The 25,612-nt window shown below is 41.6% G+C and overlaps 1 protein-coding gene across 1 annotated transcript in view; it reads left to right on the plus strand.

Moving 5' to 3' along the window:
* The window catches only part of slc25a23b (solute carrier family 25 member 23b), a 42,893-nt gene extending 33,409 nt beyond the window's left edge, over positions 1–9,484 (plus strand). The window contains exons 6-10 of the mRNA XM_085453378.1: positions 807–959; positions 1,155–1,268; positions 3,742–3,909; positions 8,136–8,286; positions 8,413–9,484. Of these exons, the coding sequence (XP_085309504.1) occupies positions 807–959; positions 1,155–1,268; positions 3,742–3,909; positions 8,136–8,286; positions 8,413–8,594 (768 nt within the window). The 3' untranslated portion in view covers positions 8,595–9,484. The remainder of the gene's footprint in view (positions 1–806; positions 960–1,154; positions 1,269–3,741; positions 3,910–8,135; positions 8,287–8,412) is intronic.
* Positions 9,485–25,612: the final 16,128 nt, after the last annotated feature.

Below are 25,612 nucleotides of genomic sequence, written 5' to 3' on the forward strand. Positions count from 1 at the left end.
AGCTTAACGCTCCTCACCTGTCACCAGCCCAACTCCTTCAAAGAGCAGCCCTCCTCGTAGTGTGTGTGTGTGCATGCATGTGAGAATGTGTGTGTGTGTATGCGTGTTCTCCTGCTCCCCAAAAGGATCATAAAAGCAGGAAGCTTACAACACAAGAAACAGATCTTTCAGATAGGATGTATCTACAATAAAACCTCCCCCAGCACCAGTGGCTGGAGAGGTGGTCAGAGACAAAGGAATGTCTTTGATCACACAGTTTGAAACAATGTAGAGATGGTAAGCATAAAAATGACAACATTTAACAATTCACTTTAACATACACCATCACCACTTTTCACCGCTAATGACATAATTGTCATCCACAGTGTAGAGTATTTTCAGCAAACAGCAGAGAGGTACTGCTTAAAAATGTCTGGTGAACATAGTTCATATCATAAGTAAAATTTACTCAGGGCCAGATGAAGACCAGAAACAGAGCTAAAAGACATTTATCACATGGGATTAAATACAGCTTCAGATGAATGCTCCTTTTTTTACTTCAGATACTTTGTAGCCAAAGTCTGTATAAAGACCAAAAACAAGTGCTGACTGTGATCCAAACAAAAAAGAATCTTTGGTGTGCAACATTTACATCTATATGGCCTTAATAAGGAAGATATTTACCTTTGTATTCTGCTTATATACCCAACTAGGGTTGGATAAGCACGCTAACATATTTGGTTGGTGGCCAACAGCGTATTTTTAAAACATAGTACAGATTGTAAAAAAAGAAAAATCAGCTTTACTGTCATAATTTGAATTTTTAGGTACATGGCTCCACAGCTCGAGAGATTAATCTGTGGTTTGGCCTGAGGGGGATGATCCAGGAGGGAGGTGTGCTTTCACTCTGGAGGGGAAATGGTATCAACGTCCTGAAAATTGCCCCTGAATCCGCCATTAAGTTTATGGCCTACGAACAGGTCAGTGGACAAACAGTGAGAAAGTGGAACTATGTCTTCTGTTCTCTTAAGTGTTTACTTAACTCGTGGTAGAAAAAGTAGTAACTGTATATTAGTTTACAGTGGGGAAAAAACAATAGTCCACTCTGTGTCCTTCTGAAATCTTTTATTGCTTGTGGTTTCCCCTCCTCCTGCTCCTCACTCTTCCTACTCCAGATCAAGTGGCTGATCCGAGGTAATAAAGAGGGGGGCAGTTTAAGGGTACAAGAGAGGTTCATTGCTGGGTCGCTTGCAGGAGCTACTGCCCAAACTATCATCTATCCCATGGAGGTGAGTTTAAAATTTGTGTCAGTCATTTCCTCTTGAAGATATGTTTCTTTTAGATAGATAGATAGATAGATAGATAGATAGATAGATAGATAGATAGATAGATAGATAGATAGATAGATAGATAGATAGATAGATAGATAGATAGATAGATAGATAGATAGATAGATAGATAGATAGATGTTCAATGTTCCAAACATGAGCTCAGTAATGAGTAGCTCCACTATTATTGTTGATCACTTCAAAAATTCCTTGCGGCATGCTTGATGGAAGCTTTTCCATGAGGTGAGTGGGAACATTTCTTCAAGTGGTAAAGACGGCCATCTGAAAGGAATCTACTGTCTGGATCTGTTGTCCATTTTTGTAAACTTCCCTTGCCATCCATCCCCAAAGGTTCTCAGTTGGATTTAGATCAGGGGAACACGCAGGATGGTCCAAAAGAGTGATGTTATTCTTCTGGAAGAAGTCCCTTGTCCTGCGGGCATTGTGTACTGTAGCATTGTAGCACCCCAGACCATTATGGCACCCCCTCCACTGTGGAGCGTGGAGAACATCTCAGGTGGGATCTGCTTGTTAAGCCAGTAACATTGGAAACCATCAGGACCATCAAGGTCACATTTTTTCTCATCACAGAATAAAACCTTCTTCCCCCACCCCACCCGACACACAGTCACACACACCAAACATATTAAAGATTGTAACTTAACATATTTTATTGTGAAAACTGTTGTTGAATTTTAAATTGAGAATAGCAGACAAATCAACAATACAGCTCTTCCAGTAATGGCTAATTAATATTGTACTGAACACAGCCCAAAAGATTGAGTAAACCACATCAGTGTCTACTGTCTGTTTACTATCATAGCCAAGTGGCTAACAAAGGCAACCAGAAGTTTTCCCAATACCTACTAATGAATGTTATCTTGTTTCAGGATACATAATACCTGCCATTATCCAAAGACACATCTGCTTACCCGTGTCTTTTGTTCGTTTCTCCTCTTCTTTTCTTTTTTTTTCTAAACTGAGGACCTGATGGCTCTGACCTTTTCTTGTCAATCTTCCATCAGTAATTTTGCACTCCAGTATCAACAACCAAACCCCACAACATACACTAATAGACACCTTATGCACAGATTCAGGTTCTATAGGTTGTTTTTTGTTTTTTTTGGATTCCACACAACCCAGGAAAAATAATTCATACATAGTGGGCTTGGATTGACAATATTACGAATGATTATTATTATTATTTTTTAAAATATTTATTTATTTTTATTTTGTGAGCTTGTTATTAGATGCTGCTCCAGCCAGCCAGAGAATCACTTGCTGTCCTACCCCTCGCCTCCATTTACGAGGTGCCCTTACTCCTTGCAAATGGGCAATAGAAAACCATTCGGTGCCTATGCAATCCCCAAAATTTGCTGGCATGATGTCGGGGCAGCGTGAGTGCAAGCAACTTTTTTTTCCCCCCAATGCCATGATGCAACCCCCACCACAATGCTGCCCTGGGCAGCTGCCCATGTTGCCCATATCTAAAACCGCCTCTGGTCCCATGTTTGGTGCTCTGTTGCAAAGTCCAAAGGGTCAGTTCTGTGGGTATTTAAGGAGGCCTTTGAAGATGTTTTTTGTTTTTGAAGCCCTTCAGTCTCAGATCAACATTAATGTTTCCTTTGAGCTTCAGTTTAGTCACAGGAGAGTTTCACACGATCCTCTGGCCCTGTCTTAGGGATAGGCATGAAGCCTCTTTCAGGGTCAATTAAAGGTTGTAGTCCATCCAAATTTGACAGTTTAGGGCATTACATGAATTTGGAGTAATGGTGCTGCAGGGGCACATGTATGGGCTTACTCAGTTTATTTCCATTTTTAATATACCAAAAATCGTTCAAACTTTTTCTTTAATCTGTTCTCCCAAATTCTTAAACATCTTAACATCAAGCTTAACAGGGCTTCAGTCTATCATGCTCAAAGTCAGGGGAGCTTCGGGGTGTTTCCATCAAACACGGAACTCCCACTTAATGCAATCAAATGGGGGAGACTGCGAGGAGGGTTTGCCATGGTTGATCCTGGCTAATGGAGAGAGCACACATTTAGCCCTTATAAATTATTGTTTGGACATAAGTAGTTAAGAGGAGTCAAACCCTCTTAAAGGTGGTAGTGGTGGCTAGCTCTGTATTTTGTTTGCAGCTGGAGAGGCATGGCATAGGAAATCTGGCTTCTGCTCAGAGTAAGAAGAAAAATGTTTGGTAAAAGACGTTTCACCTCTTATTTAAGAGGCTTCTTTAGTTAAACTGAAGAAATGCTACCGTAAAGTACAACTGTATCAGTGGAAGAATTAGAAAATAGGTGCTTAAAGAAACCATAGACCAGTTCTACCTTCTTTGACTCATTGAAGAAGAACCTCTTGCTACTGTTTCTACTTACTCCTGTGTTAATTTTGGATTTGTATGCGTTTTTTTCTTCTATTCCCTATGCTGGATAGGTGCTGAAAACTCGCCTTACATTAAGGAAGACCGGACAGTACTCAGGTATGGCTGACTGTGCCAGACAGATTCTGAAGACTGAGGGTATCCGAGCATTCTACAGAGGATACCTGCCCAATACAATGGGCATCATTCCATATGCTGGCATTGACTTGGCTGTGTATGAGGTATGTACTCCAGGCTTTTTTTTTAACAACATGGCGGCGCGTGCACACGCAGCGGCTTCTCTCTCTCCCAAACAAACTACTTTTTCGTGTTTTTCGTCCTGTAAGTTGCAGTGTTTTTGTAAGTCTTTGTCGCGTCTATCTGTGTGCAAGCGAGGATATGCCCGAACACTTCTTCTCGACATCGGCAGAAACAAACTTTTTAAGTTAAACTCTGTGGACATCGAGAAGCTGAAAGATCTGGGTCTGCTCCGAAGGCCTACTCAATCACCGACCCCCACTCCTGCACTTCGCCCACAATGGATGCGCCTCAAGCGGTGTGAGAGGAAGCAGAAGAGGGGTAAGCGCGGTGGCATCCGAGCTAGGCTAGCGGCTAGCCCACACAAACCCGCCATCCCCTCTATCGTTCTGGCCAACGTACGCTCGCTAGAAAATAAACTGGACGACATCCGACTGCTACGTTCATCTCAAAGGAACGTAAAGGACTGCTGTGCTTTTGTGTTCACGGAAACATGGCTTAGCGACAGTGTCCCGGACCGCGCCATTCAGCTCGACCAGCTAACATGCTACCGTGCTGACAGAGTCATCGTCGCGGGAGGTAAGACCCGCGGGGGAGGACTTTGTGTTTACATCAATGATGCCTGGTGTCGCGATGCTGCTGCGGTCTGCAAACACTGCTCACCAGTGCTGGAGTTTATGGTTATTAAGTGCCGGCCATTCTATCTACCGAGGGAATATACAGCCATACTACTGTGCGCTGTGTACATCCCTCCCTCCTCCAATGTCAACAACAGGAGTGAGGCACTGAATGAACTGTACCAGCACATCAGTGAGCAACAGACAGCCCATCCTGATGCTTTTCTCATCCTGGCTGGGGATTTCAATCATGCAGACTTAAAGTGCGTGTTTCCAAAAATACAACAACACATAGACTTTCCAACAAGGGGAAATAACACACTGGACTTTGTTTACACCACCCAGAGAGGAGCCTACAAAGCTTTTCCCCTCCCCCACCTCGGCGCCTCAGACCATATCACTGTCATGCTAATGCCTGCTTACAGACCGCTCGTTAAAACCACCAAACCGGTTCGTAAGCGGATACAAGTGTGGCCAGAAGGGTCTTCAGAGGCTTTACAGGACTGCTTTAACACCACAGACTGGGACATGTTTAAGCAGGCTGCCACCTATAACAACACCACTGACCTCCAGGAGTACGCAGAGACTGTTACTGCCTACATCAACAAGTGTATTGAGGATGTAACAGTCACGAAAACCATAACTGTCCGGGCAAATTAAAAACCATGGATGACAGGAGAGGTCTACAGGCTGCTGAAAGCTCGGAATGTTGCCTTCAGAGATGGAGACGAGGCGAGCCTGAGGACAGCTAGGGCCAACCTTTCCCGTGGCATCAGAGAGGCTAAGAGACAGTACTCCAGGAAAATATCTCATCACTTCAAAGACAGCAGAGACTCACGGAGCCTGTGGCGGGGCATTCAGACCATCACAGATTACAAGCCCCCACCACAGACCTGTGATAGCACTATCCCCCTGCTGAACGAGCTGAATACTTTCTTTGCTCGCTTTGAAGTCCAAAACAACACCACTGCACAGAAGACCCCACACCCTCCTGGTGACCAGGTGATGACTCTGTCCCTGGACAGCGTGAGGAGATCCCTCAGCAGGATCAATGCACGAAAAGCTCCGGGTCCTGACAACATTCCTGGTCGTGTACTGAGAGACTGTGCAGTGGAACTCACTGATGTCTTCACAGACATCTTCAACATATCACTCATCCAGGCTGTCGTCCCCACATGTTTTAAAGCCACCACAATCATTCCGGTTCCAAAAAAGTCATCTCCCTCCTGCTTTAATGACTACCGTCCTGTTGCACTTACTCCCATCCTGATGAAGTGCTTCGAACGACTAGTCATGAAACACATCAAGACTGTCCTGCCCCCCTCCCTGGATCCCTTCCAGTTTGCGTATCGGCCCAACCGCTCAACCGATGATGCCATCTCCACTGCACTCCACTCAGCACTCACACACCTGGACAAAAAAGACTCATATGTTCGAATGCTGTTCATAGATTTCAGTTCAGCATTCAACACTATAATCCCCCAACAGCTCACTCAAAAACTGGTCCAGCTGGGGCTCAACTATGCCAAATCTGTGCCATCAGAAACTGAATTTGAATAAGTTAAATTTGAATTTGAATTGCTCAGATTGAATCTGAATTGTAACTTGAATAAATGCTTTTGAAAACTGAATTTGAATTAGTCTAATTTGAAATTGAATTTATGGTTTGAAAATGATCATCACTAAATTGAAATTGAATTTTATATTTTGAAAATGAATTGATTTGCTTTGAAACTGCATTTTATCCTTTAAAAATTCAGCTCTCGAATACTTTCAGTTTCACTTCTCACCATTCAGTTTCAGTTCTACAATTCAATTTCAGTTCCAAAATTCAGTTTTTTGGAACTTACATCCGGTTCCGGTTCAAGCGCAGATTAATAGAACTACGTTTTACTAGCGGACCGAAAGTGTTACTGACGGGAATCTACAGCGTCTTGAGCTGAATTAAGACTTCAGAAGTCATTTGTCATGTCGAATGACCAGCGGATAAACTCTCAGGTTGGTAATAAATGTATTACATGTATAAGAACAAGCGTCATGTTAACAAATGATAGCCGTACGGTAACTTTTATGCTTATTGTAGCTGCTAGCTAAAAACGCTAATTTAGCGTAGTTTGCCCTGAATTCAGCTTTGACAACAAATATGATCGACTGTTTCTAGTAGAATTCCAAAGTTGTCATCTTGGACCCTCTCAGAGTACCCCCTCTGTATGCTTGCAGAGACCCCTACAGTAGGGAAACATGCAAAACGGTGTCCAAACCTTTGTATTTTAGCTTTATGTCTTACACAGCATCCCAACTCTTTAGCTAACTTAATAACTTTAGCTAAAGTGAATAGTTAGTCTAATTCATTAGTGCAGCATTACTGGATCACCTCTGTTTGAAGTGATATAATATGATATACAACTATCACTGAAACAGCAAACTTTGTAAATAAGCAAACAACACTTCTCATTCTCTAAACGTTTGGCCACAGCACTACTCTGCCTGGTTTACACTCAATGTCATTTACCCTTACCTGAATACTGTATATTGTATATTGTATAGCTTTCTTGTTAATTTGTATTGTATTTATTTAAATTTTTACTTTTTAATTATTTTATTTGCATTTTTTAATCGCTCTCTTATATTTAAATGTTCATTGCTATTTCATCTAGGGTTTGAGAGTAACGAAATTTCTATTCTCTGTATGTCCTGTACATGTGGCAGAATTGACAAATAAAGTTGACTTTGACTTTGACTACTGCTTTCTGTACACTCTCTGTGTATAAAGAGTTACTTCAGATCAGAAGCATTAGCATGTTTGTTCCTTTCATGGGCCAGCTGAGTCTCGCCATGTGTGGTTATGGCACCGCCTCTGGGCAGATTCCTCATCAGCTCACCGCACCTGTTCGTGATTTGAAGCAATCAGCCAGTGGTATTTAAAGCCAGCATTGTCAACTGTCCTTACCCGGTTCTTCTGCTAACCTCTGTTAGTACAGGCCACCTCAGTTGTCTATGTTTTGCTGTTTCCATGCATTGCTAACCTGTGTTCTCCTTCTGCTCCTAATATTTTCCATTTGATCTCTCATACTCACCACTTGCATTTGGATTCCACACCTGAACACTGTACTCCCACGCACGCATAATGTAGATATAACAGGTGGTCATTTGAGTTATTGTTGTCTTCTGATCTACTCATTCTTGTTTGACTTCTGGCAGACAGATTGTATTTTTGCCCAGAGAAGTAACACTTACTCACTTAACTTCTCTGTAAACCCTAGAGATTTTTGTGCAGAAAACTCCCAGTAGATTCTAAAGAAACCCACCCCATACCATCTTGCACTAACAACCATGCCACATTCAGTACTTAATTCCCCATTCTGCCCCATCCTGAATTTCAACAGGTCATCTTGACCATGTGTTCCTGACATATTTGGCTGATTACATATTTGCATTATTGAGCAGCTAAACAGACTATCTAACAAAGTGGTTGTCAGTGTATGCGTTTCAGTTCATTTCTTTCCCCTTCCTTTTTCTCTTCCTCTTTCTTTTAACTTTTAACTGCTCTCCTCTATTAGTGTCTTAACATTTTTCACTGCTCATGCTTTAAGACCCTGAAGAATGCCTGGCTCCAGAGGTACTGTGTCAACTCAGCAGACCCAGGAGTTTTGGTCCTGCTGGGCTGTGGTACTGTCTCCAGCACCTGTGGCCAGCTAGCGTCATATCCCCTCGCTCTCATCCGGACTCGCATGCAGGCACAGGGTGCGATATGATGTAAATGATAGATTGTAGGCAGTTGTAGGCCTACAAAACATTGGAACAATTTAGCAATAAGTCTGTCCATATATTACTCTCTGTAGCTTACATTGTTCTCATTTTTACTTTCAGCCATTACTGAGGGTAAACCCAAGCTGACCATGGTGGGTCAGTTCAAATACATCATATCTCATGAAGGTGTGCCAGGTCTGTACCGAGGCATCACGCCCAACTTCCTCAAAGTTATTCCTGCTGTCAGCATCTCCTATGTGGTCTACGAGCACATGAAGAAGGTCCTTGGAGTGGTTTACTAGACTGATGCGACAAACACAACTGTGGAGGCAGAAACACATTTGTTAGAAGAAGCAGAAGTGGAGAATTAAGCTTCTCGGTCCTCTGAAGAGAGAAGATGAAGGATCAGTGCACCGATGCCATAAAACATTTGTGGACACCATCAACTTCCAACCTTTTTAAAGTGCAGGTACTAGGTCAGCAGGATAAATTTATTGATCTAGGAGAGGAGAATGAGGCTAATGATGCCCACTCTAACAGTATTATGTTATGCTTGAGGAATCATCAAAAAGTTCTTAGGAATGAAAATTCTTACCCTATTCTTTTCACCCTTATCCAGATGGACTCACTTGCGGCTGCTATTTTTTGTGTTTTCCTTCTCCATCCAGTGTCTCAGCACATTCCAGTAGAACTCCACGTTTACATTGTCATAAATTTATAGTGCACAGTACATGTCACAAAAAAGGACAAGGATTCTCCTGATCTTGTTTCTCACTTTTTTCCATGGCCCTTTTTCCAGAATGTTTGGATAACGTCTCACACAAGCAAGAGTTGAATCTCATACTTTTTGTCCTGTAAGCAACATTTTGGGTTGGTTTAAAGGTATCAATATGTAGTATATCAATATCTGATAATGATTTAGGAAAGGTCACAAAAAATACTGCAAAATACATGAGATTCCAACAGCGGGTTATCAGATTCCAAAAAGGAGGACTTCTCAGAATTTTGTCGAAACAAACATGAGGTAAACAGCTGGGTTTGCTTGTTCAAGTTATAAAATAATATAGAAGCAGTGTGTGCATGTGAGCTGCAGCATGACTTAGCTGTGCATTGCTGTAAACCTTTGAAACCTTTAACTGTTTTGCTGCTAGCTGTTGCTGGAAACTACATTGAAATAAATGGAGAAGATGGATTTCTTGCATGTAGTGAAAATGTGGATGTGAACACAAAACTTGGTTTGATATGAAGAGTTTATGCTCCATTTTTTTTCAACAGTGTTCCTTCCTGCAAGTTTCCAAAAGGAACAGGATGAGAAAAAAAAATCTTAGCTTAAACAAACCTAGCTGTAATCTTAAAAGGACTATAGGCCATCTCCTGACCTATGACAGACGGGATATGCTTCAAAATAGAAAACCTATGAAATGTCTGAACTTAGGAAATGTACCATTTTAAGAAAATATTAGCTTATTTTAAATTTAATATAAGCAACACATCTCAAAAGATTTGGGTGGGGACAACGAAAGGCTAAAAATGTAAGTGGTACTAAAAAGTAATAGCTTGACAAACTAGCCACAGGTCTGCAACATGACTTTTAAAAAATATAAAATATAAATAATATAAAAAATAAAGCAATGTTGGGAAGAGGTTCACCAGTCTGCAAAAACACTATGACTACAAATTGATGATTTCATGGAAACCTTTTGTTGCAGGACATAAAATGACTTGAAATACAGTATCTTGTCATCTACAGTACATAATAACATCAGAAGAGTCTAGAAATCTCGAGAAATCTCTGTATACAAGGAACAAGACCAAAAATCTATATTGAATGCTTGTGATATTCAGGCCTATAAAAACCAAACAAAAACTGATTCTGTAATGGAAAACTGATAGGGGTTCGGGAGTGCTTTCAGAAATGATTGTCTGTGAAGACCGTCTGTTGTGCAGATTAAAATGTTGTCATATAAAGAAGCCCCCATATATGAGCATCATCTTCTGGACCAAATTCATTTAAAATGGACTAAATAGACTGACAAACCAGAAAACCATTCTGTAGTCAGACAAATCAAAATCTGAAATTCTTTTTGAAAAACATGGAGAATGCATCCTCCAGACCAAAGAGGAGATGGATCATACAGATTGTTATCAGCACACATGTCAAAAGCATGCATGTCTGATAGCATGGAGGTATATTAGCACCTGTGGAATTGATAGGTTCCACATCTGGAAAGGCATCATCAATTGCAAAAGGTATATAAAGGCAGTGTTGGGGAGTAACGGAATACATGTACTGGCGTTACTTAATTAAAATACAAAATATGAGTAACTGTATTCCGTTACAGTTACAGTTTAAAAAGGTGATATTCAGAATACAGTTACTTTGTTGAAATAAATGGATTACACGGCAGTATTTTCCTGTTTCATATGTTCGCCTATGCTCTAACGCCGGTGGAAACCCAAACAAAACAGGCATTAAGAGGCTCTAATGCCTGTGTCTCAATCTTGCGGCCCATGTTACCTCTGCTTGCGGCCCGCATAATGACGTGAAGAAATAGTTTTTCTAATTATTGTTCAAAAAATGATTTAATATGAAGTCAATAGGCAGTGTTACAGGCATATCTCTAAAGAATGTAGCCTCATGGGCAGTGTAGCCCAGTTGTAAGTAAGCTATTAAGACTCGACTGTACACTGTGTTTGTGTTTTCCTCCAAAACAATAAGCAGCCTTTCAACGCCTCTCTCTGTCTCTCACTAGCAAAGTTGACCCAGACAACAAAGTAAAGCTAGTTTTCGGCTACGAACCCGACGTATTAGCCAGAGGTCCCTGTTTTATATACACACAAAATAGTTTTCTATACACGATCGCTGCAAAAGTGCAGCCTTACCTAATGTCCACCCTACTGTTACTCATTTATATTAAGGTGTAAACCTCTAGTTGGTAGTGGTATGGCGAATAACCTTCAGTAAAAGTAATAAATCACACAGCAATAGTACATTCATGTAGTTGTAAAAAGCATGATAATATATTAAGTAATCCAAAGTATTCAGAATACGTTACTCTCACTGAGTAACATAACGGAATACGTTACAAAATACATTTTGGGGCATGTAATCTGTAATCTGTAGTGGAATACATTTTAAAAGTTGCATTTTTAAGTCCAGCAACTTCTTCCATCAGTTCCCAGATCTGTCCCAACATTTGAGATGTGTTCTGACATCAAATTTAAAATTAGCTAATATTTTTCTTAATATGGTGCATTTTCTCAGTTATAACATTTAATGTTTTCAATTTCTGTTTTGAATAAATAGGTTTTCTATATGTGAATAAAAATGGGTTCATTAATTTTGAAAATCCTTGCATTCTGATTTATTAACAATTTCCAGCATCCCAACTTTTTTGGAATTAGGGTTTTTTAAGACATATCAGATTAATCAAAAAACAGTATATCTTTACAGTCATGATTCAGAGTCTTGATGTCTGACTGTGATGCATTCTAACCGTAACCTTGGACCTCAGTGATTGGCTGGTATAGTGTTGAATATTACGAGGTTAAGTCCTGCAAGTTGTGTTAGGTGTGCCTTTCTTCCAGGACATCCCCATCTTTACTGTCACAAGTTAGGTTTGTTTCAGGAATCCTCCACCTCAGTCATCTGGCTGTAAGACTTTGCTATTGTTATTGCCCCACAGCCAACAAGCTGGTTAAGAAAACTAATTGTTCCCTCAGTAAGGGCATCTTTGGGTGGTTATTTGGATTTTTTGGCTAGGTTTTGTTAAGTGTATCCAGCCAACGGTTACATTTTTTTCTGTCAGGGTTTTGTGAGTTGAATAAAGTAAAACCACTGTGGTTTATAACCTGATCATATCAAAGAATTACCTGCATACTGCACTAAGAAGCAGGGTTAGTGGCTATTACTTCCGCTCCTGATTGACCCTGTTTGTCCATTAGCCTGTGGTTAATAGCCAGAAGACGGGCTCACCTGGGTACCTAGGGCTAAGCAGAAGTGAGAAGTGAAATGAGGCTCCTAGTTTATGTATTTATTACTTCTAGACTGGACTACTGCTATTCTTTCTTATCGGGATGATCTAAAAGCTTTAAAATTTATATTGTCTTCTCTTTATTTGCTTCCTGGTAAATTTAGACTCAAATTTTAAATCCTTCTTGTCACATACAGGTCCCTGAGGTATCAGGGCCTGCTGACTGTGCTTCACATGAGGCTGAAAACTAAAGGAGACAGAGCTTTTGCAACAGTGACCCCCAGACTTTGGAACTTTCTCCTTCTGAGCTTGAGATCTGTGGATCTTGTGGTCTCTTTCATAAAAACACCCAAAAAGTCATCTTTTTTCACTTGCTTTTTGTTAACTTTTGTTTTTATCTTCTAGCATTTTAGTGTGAAACAATTAGAGATGCTTATCTTGAAATGTGCTATACAAATAAAACTTTACTTGCTCTCAACCATGTTATGTATTCACCATTAGTTACCACAGTGGTATAGCTAAGAGAGCCACTGTCGTGAAACAGAAAATGCAGATTTTAAGCTTGACGCAGCTCACTGAGATATGAATATCACGTTGTAGTACACATCTGTTTTTGTACTCAACCATATTATTGACTCAAGTGGTAAAACAGGGATAGCTCAGTAGGTAGAGTGGTGGCCCCATGATCGGAAGGTTCGATTCCCCTGAACAGCTACCCTGAGGTACCCCTGGGCAAGGTACCGTCCCTACACACTGCTCCCCGGGCGCCCAGTGGCTGCCCACTGCTTCACTGAGTGAATGGGTTAAATGCAGAGAGGGATTTTCCCCACGGGGACCAATAAAGTACACTTTCTAAAGTACACTTTCTAAAACAAGTTTGTTTCCACTATTAGGGAGAACAGTTTTCTTACATATTTTGCAATGTACTGGGCTTTGTTGGTTATTGAACTACTTAATTCAGATTTCTTTGTATAGCACCAAATCATAACAACAGTTCCCTTAAGACACTTTATATTACATGGTAAAGACCCTACAATAACAGAGAGGAAACCCCAACAATCAAATGACCTAATGACAATGGCCTTAAGAACATCACCTTCACTAAAGCTGTTTCTGTGTTGTGATGAGTTCTTAAACCTGACTGAAATTCTTCAAATAAGCCATTCCTCTACAGATCATCAGTTAACACTTTTACAACTACTCTTTCCAGATTTTTTTAGATAAAAGGAAGGCTGGAGATTGGCCTATAATTAGCTAAGATAGCTGTGTCAAGTGAGTTTTTTAAGTAATGGTTTATTTACTGTTATCTTAAAGGCCTAGCTCACTTTTATGTACATAATCATCATCGTAAGCAGACAGTGGCTCTAATTCTACATAAAAGTTGTCCCAACAAAATCCTGATATAACAAGGCCCACCCATTGACTTAGGGGCCAACTCAGACATGGGTGTTTGCTTACCTTCCTATTTGCATGTCTCCAGTTTTCTAGACTCCAGGACCAGAAATAAGGAGCGCCCTCACTTTGAAATATATCCTTTTACACTCTTCATTCCCTTAGACAGTTATCTATTTTTATGATTTAACCTTCCTGCCTTCTTGGGACCTTTTTGTGCCACTGCTATGTGTTAAATGGCTGCCATTTCCACTGTGTTCAGTGGAATATAACCAAACTTGCCACAGGATAGTTTTTACCTGTCAATGTTAATATTCCAGTGTGAATTCCTTAAATCAGCCTAAAATGGCTGAGCAGCAGAAATCCCCACACCCATCACCCTGGGGACCATTTTCTGCCCATTGACTTCCATTATAAACGCTATTTTTCAACCCCAAATTATCATCATATGATTTTATTTTTTCTTCTTTTCTTGGATGTCAATGAAGACTCAGGGCCTTGAAGTTTTAATTTTTAAATTGCAAAAAAAATGCAAAAAAAATAATGGCAGGTCAAAATGTATGTTGGTGCCAATCTTTGGTCCATCTAAAGGCCTACTTATAATGACAATCACATATTACTTCAACTGGTTTTTTTGTGGAAATATTTAGTTTCGTTTTTTGGTTTTTGGGGCTTATAACACAGGGCGCTCATGTAATAACACTGGGATTTGAAGGGTTAAAACAACGAAAATATAATTAAAACTTTACATGAATATTTCAGGGAGAAGTAGTTTTACAAGGTTGGCTAATTTAAAGTGGAATAAAATATGGATATATGGTCTTTTTATGGCGTGGCTGAGAATGGTCCCTAGGGTGATGGGTGTGAGTTTTTTAAAGGATGGCAGGAGGGCTAAGAGATGGAAGAATAAGCAGTGTTGGTTTTATGTTTAGAGGTAAGTTCCCTTGTTTGATCATTTAGACTTTGCTGAAACAGTACACTCAGTACACTGTGCTCCCCACATTTGGGAAAAGGTAAGTCAGAAATATGAAAAGTAGTCTGGTGCACTGTGCACTGTGCAAAAGCTTGCAGGAGGCGTCATCTGGAATTATAGGCTGATTTAAACAGCAGGAATGTCTTAAAGACATAAAGACCTGGATGGCTGCTAACTTTCTGCTTCTTAATTCAGATTAAACTGAGGTTATTGTACTCGGCCCTGAAAAGCTTAGAAATATGGTATCTAACCAGATTCTTACTCTGGATGGCATTACCTTGGCCTCCAGTAAAGCTGTGAGGAACCTTGGAGTCATTTTTAACCAGGATATGTCCTTCAATGCACATATTAAACAAATATGTAAGACTGCTTTCTTCCATTTGCGCAACATCTCTAAAATGAGAAATATCCTGTCTCAGAGTGACGCCGAAAAACTAGTTCATGCATTTATTACTTCCAGGCTGGACTAATGTAATTCATTATTATCATGAAGTCCTAAAAACTCACTGAAAAGCCTTCAGCTAATCCAAAATGCTGCAGCAAGAGTACTGACAGGGACTAGAAAGAGAGAGCAGATTTCTCTTGTATTGGCTTCCCTTCACTGGTTCCTGTTAAATCCAGAATTGAATTCAAAATCCTGTTCCTAACATACAAGGTCTTAAATAATCAGGCCCTATCTTATCTTAATGACCTTATAGTACCATATCACCCTATTAGAGCACTTCGCTCTCGCTCTGCAGGCCTACTTGTTGTTCCTAGAGTATTTAAAAGTAGAATGGGAGGCAGAGCCTTCAGTTTTCAGGCCCCTCTTCTGTGGAACCAGCTTCCAGTTTGGATTCAGGAGACAGACACTATCTCTATTTTTAAGATTAGGCTTCAAACTTTCCTTTTTGCTAAAGCATATAGTTAGGGCTGGATCAGGTGACCCTGAATCCTCCCTTAGTTATGTTAAGTGCTAAAGCGCCTTGAGGCGACTGATGTTGTGATTTGGCGCTGTATAAATAAAATTAAAATTGAATTGAATCAGAAATCCTTACAAACCTAGTGTAAGTCACTGCTCGGTTCTTTGTTAATTTTAGCTTTGGCCCAATTCAAAGCTCTTTCTCTAAACTTACAACATAGACTTGGAATAATTTAAAGCATAATCTTTAAACAAATGAGCAAAGATGAATTCTTTATATTTTTCCAGCTCAACACTGAAGGACTCTGGATGTGGCATGGAGGGTTTTCGAGGTGTACTAGATGTAAATGGAGGTTTCCATTAGTAAGTGGGAACAGTTGCTGTTGTTGGGGGAAGCAAGTGCTTTGGTTAATGTTGGTGCATTGGCTCATACCTGTAATTTGTCAAATTTGCTGCTGATTATTTTGTTGCAATTCTATGAGTTGTCTTAAGGCCTGTTCATGGCTTCCCAGCATGATTTCTTACTGGGAGAGGGTCTCGTGTACAGTACCTACTGTCTCCCGAATTCATAGCAACCAGATAATTCAGTCAAGGTTGCCTAAATGTACTCAAATGCAGGACATATCAAGAAGTTTACTGCACTTTAATTCCTGTTTAAAGTTTTCGCAGCCGAGTTCAGAAATATTACCTTGGAATACTAATAGGCATGTATGGAACTGAAAGTCTTTGTAGAGAGGTTTCAGGTTCAATGAGCAGGTAGGTAAACCACTGAAACTGTGAGTGAGCGTACTTAAAGATATCTGTTCTGCATCCAGAGGATGCAGAATAGATCCCACTAAAAGAATATCAGGAGGATTCTGATCACTTTTCTGTCTTTTCACAGAATAGTGACAGGGTATTTTTTTCCAGCAAGTGGAATGAAAGTGGGCAAGACAGGTGGGAGGCAGGGCTTGGCCATGATTTTCATAAAGTCCCCAAACAGAGGAGAAAAGAGGTACATATAAGGCAGAATCAATAAATAAGCAAACTGTTAGTAGAATGGTTGTGAAGTGAAGTCATCCATCTTCACTGCTTCTACTCTATGGGGCTTCACTGTTACACCTGTGTCCCTGTCATTCACACACATGTATTCTGTCTTACTTCTCTGACTTCATTCCTCTTCTGTCCAGCACACAGCTCCACATTTTCGGCTCTCTTTCACCTGCTCTCTACTCCCATTACAGATCACAATGTCATCTGCAAAAATTATAGTCAGTGAAGTGGCTGACTTTATCTTTCTGTTTGTCCATCACCACTGAAAACAAGAAGAGGCTCAGGGCAGATCCCTGATCGAATCCCATCCGCAGCTTGAACCTATCTCTCACTCCTACTGCACACCTCACCATCATCTTGTCTTCAAGATATACATTCTGTACTACCCTCACATACTTCTGCCAATTCCTCAAGATCAGAACTGCTCGTTGATGCAATTTTCTCTTTCTTGACAGCCATACTGCTGCTCGCTGATCATCACCTCTCATCTTAACCCAGCTTCAACAGCTCTTTCCCATTGCTTAATGCTGTGGTTTATCAGCGCTCTCTCCCTGTAGGTAAAAGGTTCACTGCCCTCTCTCCTAGACATCTTGCCTTCATCATGCCTTCACTCACTTCCTCTTTTTTACTTCCAAAGTCGTCCTAGCTGCATTCTTCCGTGATACAACATTGCAATCTCCTATCTCTTACAAATTTTAGCATTGGTATAAGTTTTAGTCTATCTGCAGACACCTTCCTCCAAACTTATACTTAACCCTTATGACCTCCCTCTACTTGAAATATTTGTTCACCACAGCCTGTGCATCCTTTTCAAAAATCCAGTAATCATCTGTAGTGTGGGCATGTACATGTACCGTCTTATTAACACACTCTCTTCATTTGTTCACATTACCATCTCTATCCTGCACATCCTTTTCAGCTCTGCCTAGCTAACTTATAAGTCCTTTTAAGCTTGTCTCATATACAATTCACTATAATTTTTTTTTTTTTTTTGCTTTTGCCACCTCGCTTTGTTGTATGCCTACCCTCATAATACTCCCGTCTACTTTGTTCATCTCCTACTTTTTCTTTGCTAGCCTCTTGCTTTGAATACTTTCCTGTACCTCTTGATTCCATAATCAAATCTCCTTATCTTCTTTCCTCTGTTCAGGGGATACACCACGCACTGAAACATGCTGAAGATATTTTTTTCAAAAGTTTTCAAAATCAAAAGCAATCAAATCAAAAGTTTTTGGATTTTTCATTTCCCCAAAAAATACATTCAAAAATAACACAATTCATTGTGCTACAAACTGAACTAAGAGGACAGAAACAAAGTATTAATTCTGTCGTGCTAGTATTGATGTAATATGAATATCAGGGTTGTTATCAATACTATTTATTTTGGATAGCTCTGCCCACCTCTAACTGCCATGTTAAAATGTTCAGTTCTACAGCATTAATGGTCTAGTACAGAAAATGGTTGTGGGATCTGTGGTTAGTTTTTGCCTTAGTAAAGGCTATATGTGGTATGAATTTTTTTTTAAACTCAGATTGGGTACTGTTAGTAAAGGGCTGTGGTGGTGGCGTGGTCCCTGGCTCAGGTGAAGTGGAGGGGTGGTGCAGTGAGCCCAAGGGGCAGTGCCAGGGAGGTTGGTGAACAGGGGCACAGAATCAACTTTTTGTCATGGTCCTGAGCCTGCCGACTCAGTGTTTTATGTTTCCTTATGCTTTTGTTCATTCCGAGTATGTATTCTGTTGTGATTTGCCATTTGTTAGGTTTCTGTTCTTTGCCTGCCTGCTCCCACTTTTCTGTGTTCCCTCCTTCTGTCCATGGTGTCACACTGTCTGCTTGTGAATCTGTCTGTTTAGTTCTGTCTTGTCTGGTTCTGTGTCTGTGAGTTTCCTGTTTTATTGTGAAGGTCTCCGTCTGATGTGAGTGTGAGTGTCAGTTTACTTTTCCCCTGTCCCGTCAGCTCTGATTTCTCCCAGCTGTGTTGCCCTCCTGTCTCTCATCCCGTGATTACTGGTGTGTGTATTTAAGCCCTGTGTGTTCTCCTGCCTGTTGCCGGTTCGCCTGTGTTATTCCGTGTCCCACGCATGGTGTCCTGGTCCTCATCTGCGTCTCTCTGCCTCTCATCCCTTTTGGTATCTTCTCAGGTTAGTTATTTCGTTTTCCCAGTTTAGGTTTCTTTAGTTTATTGTCCTCCCTCATTGCCTGTTTTGCCACCACTCCACTTTGTAAATAAACATCACTAGCATTATCATCCACTGCTTGCATTTTGGGTCCTTTCTCCCTCCAACACCACACGGCTCGCCTCGGCAGCCGTGACACTTTTGAGGTTTCTTGCTGATATATAGTGGAGCCGGCACCCAGAGAGGAGGAGGGTGTGCTGGAGACCAGCTGGAAAACTGGTGGATCGGGTGCCAATTATATAAACGTCACATGTGTGCTATTGTAATAAACACGCCTCAAAATGTGAACAACATACGTGTGTCAGGTCAATCTTTACAAGGGCATAACAGCCCTGAGACACATATGTGCAAACGTAGGCAGTTGTAGCAGATAGATTATGCTTCACTAAGTCAACTCACTGAACTGTTTATAGTGTTGGTGCTTTTTGAACTGTTTCTATACTGATTATCTGACCAATAATATAGCCTGCTGACTAAATGGGTCTGTGCATTACATCGATAAAGCTTATGAATGCAGTCTGGTAAGCTAATAACTTAACATATGGACAAATATACAACCTAGTTTCAACCTAAACAAAAACATTCTTTGCTACATCCATTATATTCATCCATTATAAGGGAAGAAGTCTGTAATACTCAATGAAGCTGGTTATAAACTAATTAAGTTAACCCAGGGTTTCCCCTGGGGGGCAACTGAACTAAAAATTGGGGGCAACTGCCCCTCCAGCTGCCCCCAATTATTATGTTCTTAAAATACTTGTAAAATCTAATTGTTTGTTTGTCCAAAAGCCTCTTATAACCTTCAAATTAAAATTTAATTCACCAAAATTATAATTATAATCTTAGGTCTCTGAAAAAATTTGTTACATGCCCATCCAGTCTGACTGAGTTGTGACATTCCTGTAATCTTTTAAGGAGCTTTCTGTTTAATATAAAATAAAAAATAAAAAAATCTCCCGCTCGCCCCTGTGGGCAGTCTATCCTTCAAGCTTGGGTCCTCTACCAGAGGTCTGGGAGCTTGAGGGCCCTGTGCAGTATCTTAACTGTTCCTAGGACTACGCTCTTCTGGACAGAGATCTCCGATGTTGTTCCCGGAATCTGCTGGAGCCACTCGCCTAGTTTGGGAGTCACCGCACCTAGTGCTCCGATTACCACTGGGACCACTGTTACCTTCACCCTCCACATTTTCTCGAGCTCTTCTCTGAGCCCTTGGTATTTCTCGAGCTTCTCGTGTTCCTTCTTTCTGATGTTGCTGTCATTGGGAACCGTGACATCTATCACTATGGCCGTCTTCTACTGTTTGTCTACCACCACTATGACGCACGCACACATCCTCCAACCACACACACCCATATTTTGCTCCATTGCGGTTTATGTCACACCTCAAAAATTTAGTAAAACATTACGCAAATACAAGTTATCTGCAATAAATTACAGGTAGTAAGAAAATTAACTAATTTACGCTACGTCCACACCTACACGGGTATTTTTGAAAACGCAGCTGTTTCGTCCACACGTAAACGGCATTTCGAATCACCGAAAACTGAGATTTTTTTTAAAACTCCTTTTTTGCGTTTAGGTGTGGACGAGGAATACAGAGTTTGTCGCAATGTCAAAGGTATGTGCCTTATTTCACGTCACGCTGTTATTGTTTACATGAGATGAATTGCAGAATGGCAGATAGATACTGTTTATCTGACTATCTTCAGGTTTTACACGCTTACATAGACACACGCAGTTAATGTCCCTCCATTTACAAAGGCAGAGGCTTTGTAAATGGAGGTGATTATTTTACGTGTAGTTGTTTTTTTTCCTGTGTAATAATATTCAACATTGCTCATTCAAAAAATGCCTCTCTGTGCAAAATAGGTTTAAAAACATAAACATCTGTGGGATACTGTTTGTCCGTGATTTGAACCAGGGGAACAAATCGTGGCAGGATCAGCCTGATATTATTTGTATCCTACTGTAACTTTACTGTATAAAGTATAGTATAGTATGTATATCTCCAAAATGTCAGGAATAGTTAGTCATTACAAGAAGTGTTTGTGAACTAAATCACGAATGTGGGATACTGTTTGTCCGTGATTTAAACAGCCCAGCGCTGCTCCCGACGAAGGGAAAAGCAATTCTGCAGGGGAGATCTACCTTGGCACTTGTGCAGGTGAAGCCAAAGGGAAGATGTGCTTCACCATATTTTCTAGTCTTTGGCTTAGAACAGGGGTGTCAAACTCAAATACACAGTGGGCCAAAATTCAAAACTGGAACAAAGTCGCGGGCTAATGTTAATATTTATTGAAATATATTTATTCCTCCAGATATAAGAATGAATCTTTTCTTATGGACTCAAACACGTTTTGCTGAAAAACTGAATATGGAACAAGCAAAGCTTAATACTAAACAATATAGGGGGCCCCACACTTTGGGAAGGTCTGCTGTATACTATGCCGGCCACTTGGTTATGGCGTTCTATGTATGCCTTGCCTGCTAGCATCTTACACCCTGCTGTTATGTGTTGGATTGTCTCAGGGGCATCTTTACACAGCCTGCACCTGGGGTCTTGCCTGGTGTGATAGACCCCACCCTCTATGGATCTTGTGCTCAGAGCTTGTTCCTGTGCTGCTATGATTAGTGCCTCTGTGCTGTCTTTCAGTCCAGCTTTGTCTAGCCACTGGTAGGATTTCTGGATATCAGCCACCTCCGCTATCTGCCGGTGGTACATACCGTGCAGGGGCCTGTCCTTCCATGGTGGTTCCTCGTCTCCCTCCTCTTTCTTGGGTTTCTGCTGCCTGAGGTATTCACTGAGCACGCTGTCAGTTGGGGCCATCTTTGTGATGTATTCGTGGATGTTCATTGTCTCATCCTGGACTGTGGTGCTGACACTCACCAGTCCCTGGCCTCCTTCCTTCCGCTTAGCGTACAGCCTCAGGGTGCCGGCCTTGGGGTGAAACCCTCCATGCATGGCCAGGAGATTTCTTGTCTTGATGTCAGAGGCTTCTATCTCCTCCTTTGGCCAGCTTATTATCCCAGCCGGGTACCTGATCACGGGCAGGGTGTAGGTGTTGATAGCCCGGATCTTGTTCTTACCGTTCAGCGAACTCCTCAGGACTTGCCTGACTCTCTGTAGGTACTTGGTGGTTGCAGCTTTTCTAGCGACCTCTTGATGATTCCCATTTGCCCCAGGTACTTGTAACTGTGCTCTATGTCTGCAATGTTGCCTTCTGGTAGTTCAATCCCCTCAGTTCTGACTACCTTCCCTCTCTTTGTTACCATCCGACTACACTTCTCCAGTCCGAATGACATTCCGATATCATTGCTGTATATACTGGTGGTGTGGATCAGTGAATTGATGTCTTGTTCACTCTTGGCATACAGCTTGATGTCCATGTACAGGAGGTGGCTGACAACTGCTCCATTCCGTAGTCGGTATCCATAGCCAGTCTTGTCAATTATCTCACTGAGGGGGTTAAGGCCTATGCAGAACAGCAGTGGGGACAGAGCATCTCCTTGGTAGATCCCACACTCGATGGCAACTTGTGCTATGGGCTTGAAGTTGGCCTCTAGTGTTGTACGCCACATCCCCATTAAGTTCCTGATGAAGGCTCTTAGGGTCCTGTTGATCTTGTATAGTTCTAGGCATTCCAGGATCTATGTGTGGGGCATTGAGTCATAGGCCTTTTGTAATTAATCCAGGCAGTGCACAGGTTGGTCAGTCTGGTCTTGCAGTCTCGGCTGATTGTTCGGTCTACCAGTAGCTGGTATTTTGCCCCTCTGGTATTCTTGCCCATCCCTTTCTGTGCCCCACTCATATATTGAGCCATGTGCCTGTACATCTTAGCCACTATGATGCCTGACAGGAGCTTCCATGTGGTGCTGAGGCAGGTTATTGGTCGGTAGTTGGAGGGGACTGGTCTCTTCTGGGGGTCCTTGAGGATCAGGATTGTCCGGCCTTCGGTTAGCCATTCTGGGTGTCTCTTGTCAACTAGCAGCTGGTTCATTTGTGCTGCCAGACACTCGTGGAGTGCAGTCAGCTTCTTTAGCCAGTAGGCATGAACCATGTCATGGCCTGGTGCTGTCCAACTCTTTCTTGGATGTCTGCCACTGTGATGGTTACTGGACCCTGTTCAGGGAGGTTGCTGTGGTCTGCCCCCAGATCCACTAGCCACTGAGCATTGTCGTTATGGGTTGCATCCTTCTCCCATATGCTCTTCCAGTATTGATCCATCTCCAGCCTTGGTGGTGCTGTTCTCATATTGTTCCCCTGCCACTGAGAGTACACCTTGGCGGGTTCTGTGGAGAACAGCTGGTTTATTCTTCTGCCTTCGATTTCTCTGGTGTACCTCTTCAAATGGCTGGCCAAGGCTGTGAGTCATTGCTTGGCAGTTTCCAAGGCCTCAGGCATGGACAGCTTGCTGTACTTCTTAGGCACCCTCTTCATCGCACCTTTCTGCAGCTCCGATAGTTGGCTAACCTCCCTCTGTGCCAACTTGATCGTACAGTGGGGCAAAAAAGTATTTAGTCAGCCACCGATTGTGCAAGTTCCCCCACTTAAAATGATGACAGAGGTCAGTAATTTGCACCAGAGGTACACTTCAACTGTTAGAGACAGAATGTGAAAAAAAAAATCCATGAATCCACACGGTAAGATTTGTAAAGAATTTATTCGTAAATCAGGGTGGAAAATAAGTATTTGGTCAATAACAAAAATACAACTCAATACTTTGTAACATAACCTTTGTTGGCAATAACAGAGGTCAAACGTTTACTATAGGTCTTTACCAGGTTTGCACACACAGTAGCTGGTATTTTGGCCCATTCCTCCATGCAGATCTTCTCGAGAGCAGTGATGTTTTGGGGCTGTCGCCGAGCAACACGGACTTTCAACTCCCGCCACAGATTTTCTATGGGGTTGAGGTCTGGAGACTGGCTAGGCCACTCCAGGACTTTCAAATGCTTCTTATAGAGCCACTCCTTTGTTGCCCGGGCGGTGTGTTTTGGATCATTGTCATGTTGGAAGACCCAGCCTCGTTTCATCTTCAAAGTTCTCACTGATGGAAGGAGGTTTTGGCTCAAAATCTCACGATACATGGCCCCATTCATTCTGTCCTTAACACGGATCAGTCGTCCTGTCCCCTTGGCAGAAAAACAGCCCCATAGCATGATGTTTCCACCCCCATGCTTCACAGTAGGTATGGTGTTCTTGGGATGCAACTCAGTATTCTTCTTCCTCCAAACACGACGAGTTGAGTTTATACCAAAAAGTTCTACTTTGGTTTCATCTGACCACATGACATTCTCCCAATCCTCTGCTGTATCATCCATGTGCTCTCTGGCAAACTTCAGACGGGCCTGGACATGCACTGGCTTCAGCAGCGGAACACGTCTGGCACTGCGGGATTTGATTCCCTGCCGTTGTAGTGTGTTACTGATGGTGACCTTTGTTACTTTGGTCCCAGCTCTCTGCAGGTCATTCACCAGGTCCCCCCGTGTAGTTCTGGGATCTTTGCTCACCGTTCTCATGATCATTTTGACCCCACGGGATGAGATCTTGCGTGGAGCCCCAGATCGAGGGAGATTATCAGTGGTCTTGTATGTCTTCCATTTTCTGATGATTGCTCCCACAGTTGATTTTTTCACACCAAGCTGCTTGCCTATTGTAGATTCACTCTTCCCAGTCTGGTGCAGGTCTACAATACTTTTCCTGGTGTCCTTCGAAAGCTCTTTGGTCTTGGCCATGGCGGAGTTTGGAGTCTGACTGTTTGAGGCTGTGGACAGATGTCTTTTATACAGATGATGAGTTCAAACAGGTGCCATTCATACAGGTAACGAGTGGGGGACAGAAAAGCTTCTTACAGAAGACGTTACAGGTCTGTGAGAGCCAGAGATTTTCCTTGTTTGAGGTGACCAAATACTTATTTTCCACCCTAATTTACGAATAAATTCTTTACAAATCCTACCATGTGAATTCATGGATTTTTTTTTCACATTCTGTCTCTCACAGTTGAAGTGTACCTCTGGTGCAAATTACTGACCTCTGTCATCATTTTAAGTGGGGGAACTTGCACAATCGGTGGCTGACTAAATACGTTTTTGCCCCACTGTAGCCTCTAGCCTCCTTCTCCATGGCGGGTACTGTCCTTTGTGGCTGTTCAACTTGTGGCCAAGCATCTCACTGATCACTGCTGCCATATTGTAGATCATCTTGTTAGTCTCGGTAATGGTGGCTGTAGGTATCGTCCGTAGTGCTGCATTAGTGTAAAACAGAATAATCAGCAGATTAGAATAAAGTATAACATTTAGATATTTTCTAAATCACTAAATTAATACACTGACAATGTGGCACAGTGTTTGTTTCCTTCAGTGGTTCAATAAGGTAAAATTTAACAAGCTGCACATAAAAAATAAATAAATAAATACAAATAAAATGTATTCCCCAGCAGATAATCTATAACTATATAAGTTAAATGTAAAAACAAAATTCAAACTTATACAAATTTGATATGAGGTCAGTAAGTGCAGTGTTGGTGTCCTGATTTAGGATACCTGATATTCATGCTTATAGAAGAATAAAACAGTTGTAAAATTGTTTGATGCTATGAAGAAATAATGTTGCATCGAACAGCGTTTTCACACCTATTGTTCGTTTGGTCCGAATCAGCTGATGAGTTTGTAAACTTGAAGCTTCTTCCTGTGGTTTGATTTGTTTTCACACTGAGAAAAATTCAAGTCAACTTTAAGTGAACCAAAATACGTCACTATAAATCACGTGACAATGTCCAATCCGCTCATTGGCCGGATATATCTGGGGCGGGAGCAAAAAAAGTAAATACAGGAAGAAGATGCTGTGTGAAACCTGTGAGGTTATTACAGGAA

Source organism: Copadichromis virginalis, linkage group LG4, assembly GCF_057382275.1.
Source record: "Copadichromis virginalis isolate Kocher_CV1m ecotype Utaka linkage group LG4, C_Virginalis_male_GT1.1, whole genome shotgun sequence".
NCBI classification, from domain to species: Eukaryota; Metazoa; Chordata; class Actinopteri; order Cichliformes; family Cichlidae; genus Copadichromis; species Copadichromis virginalis.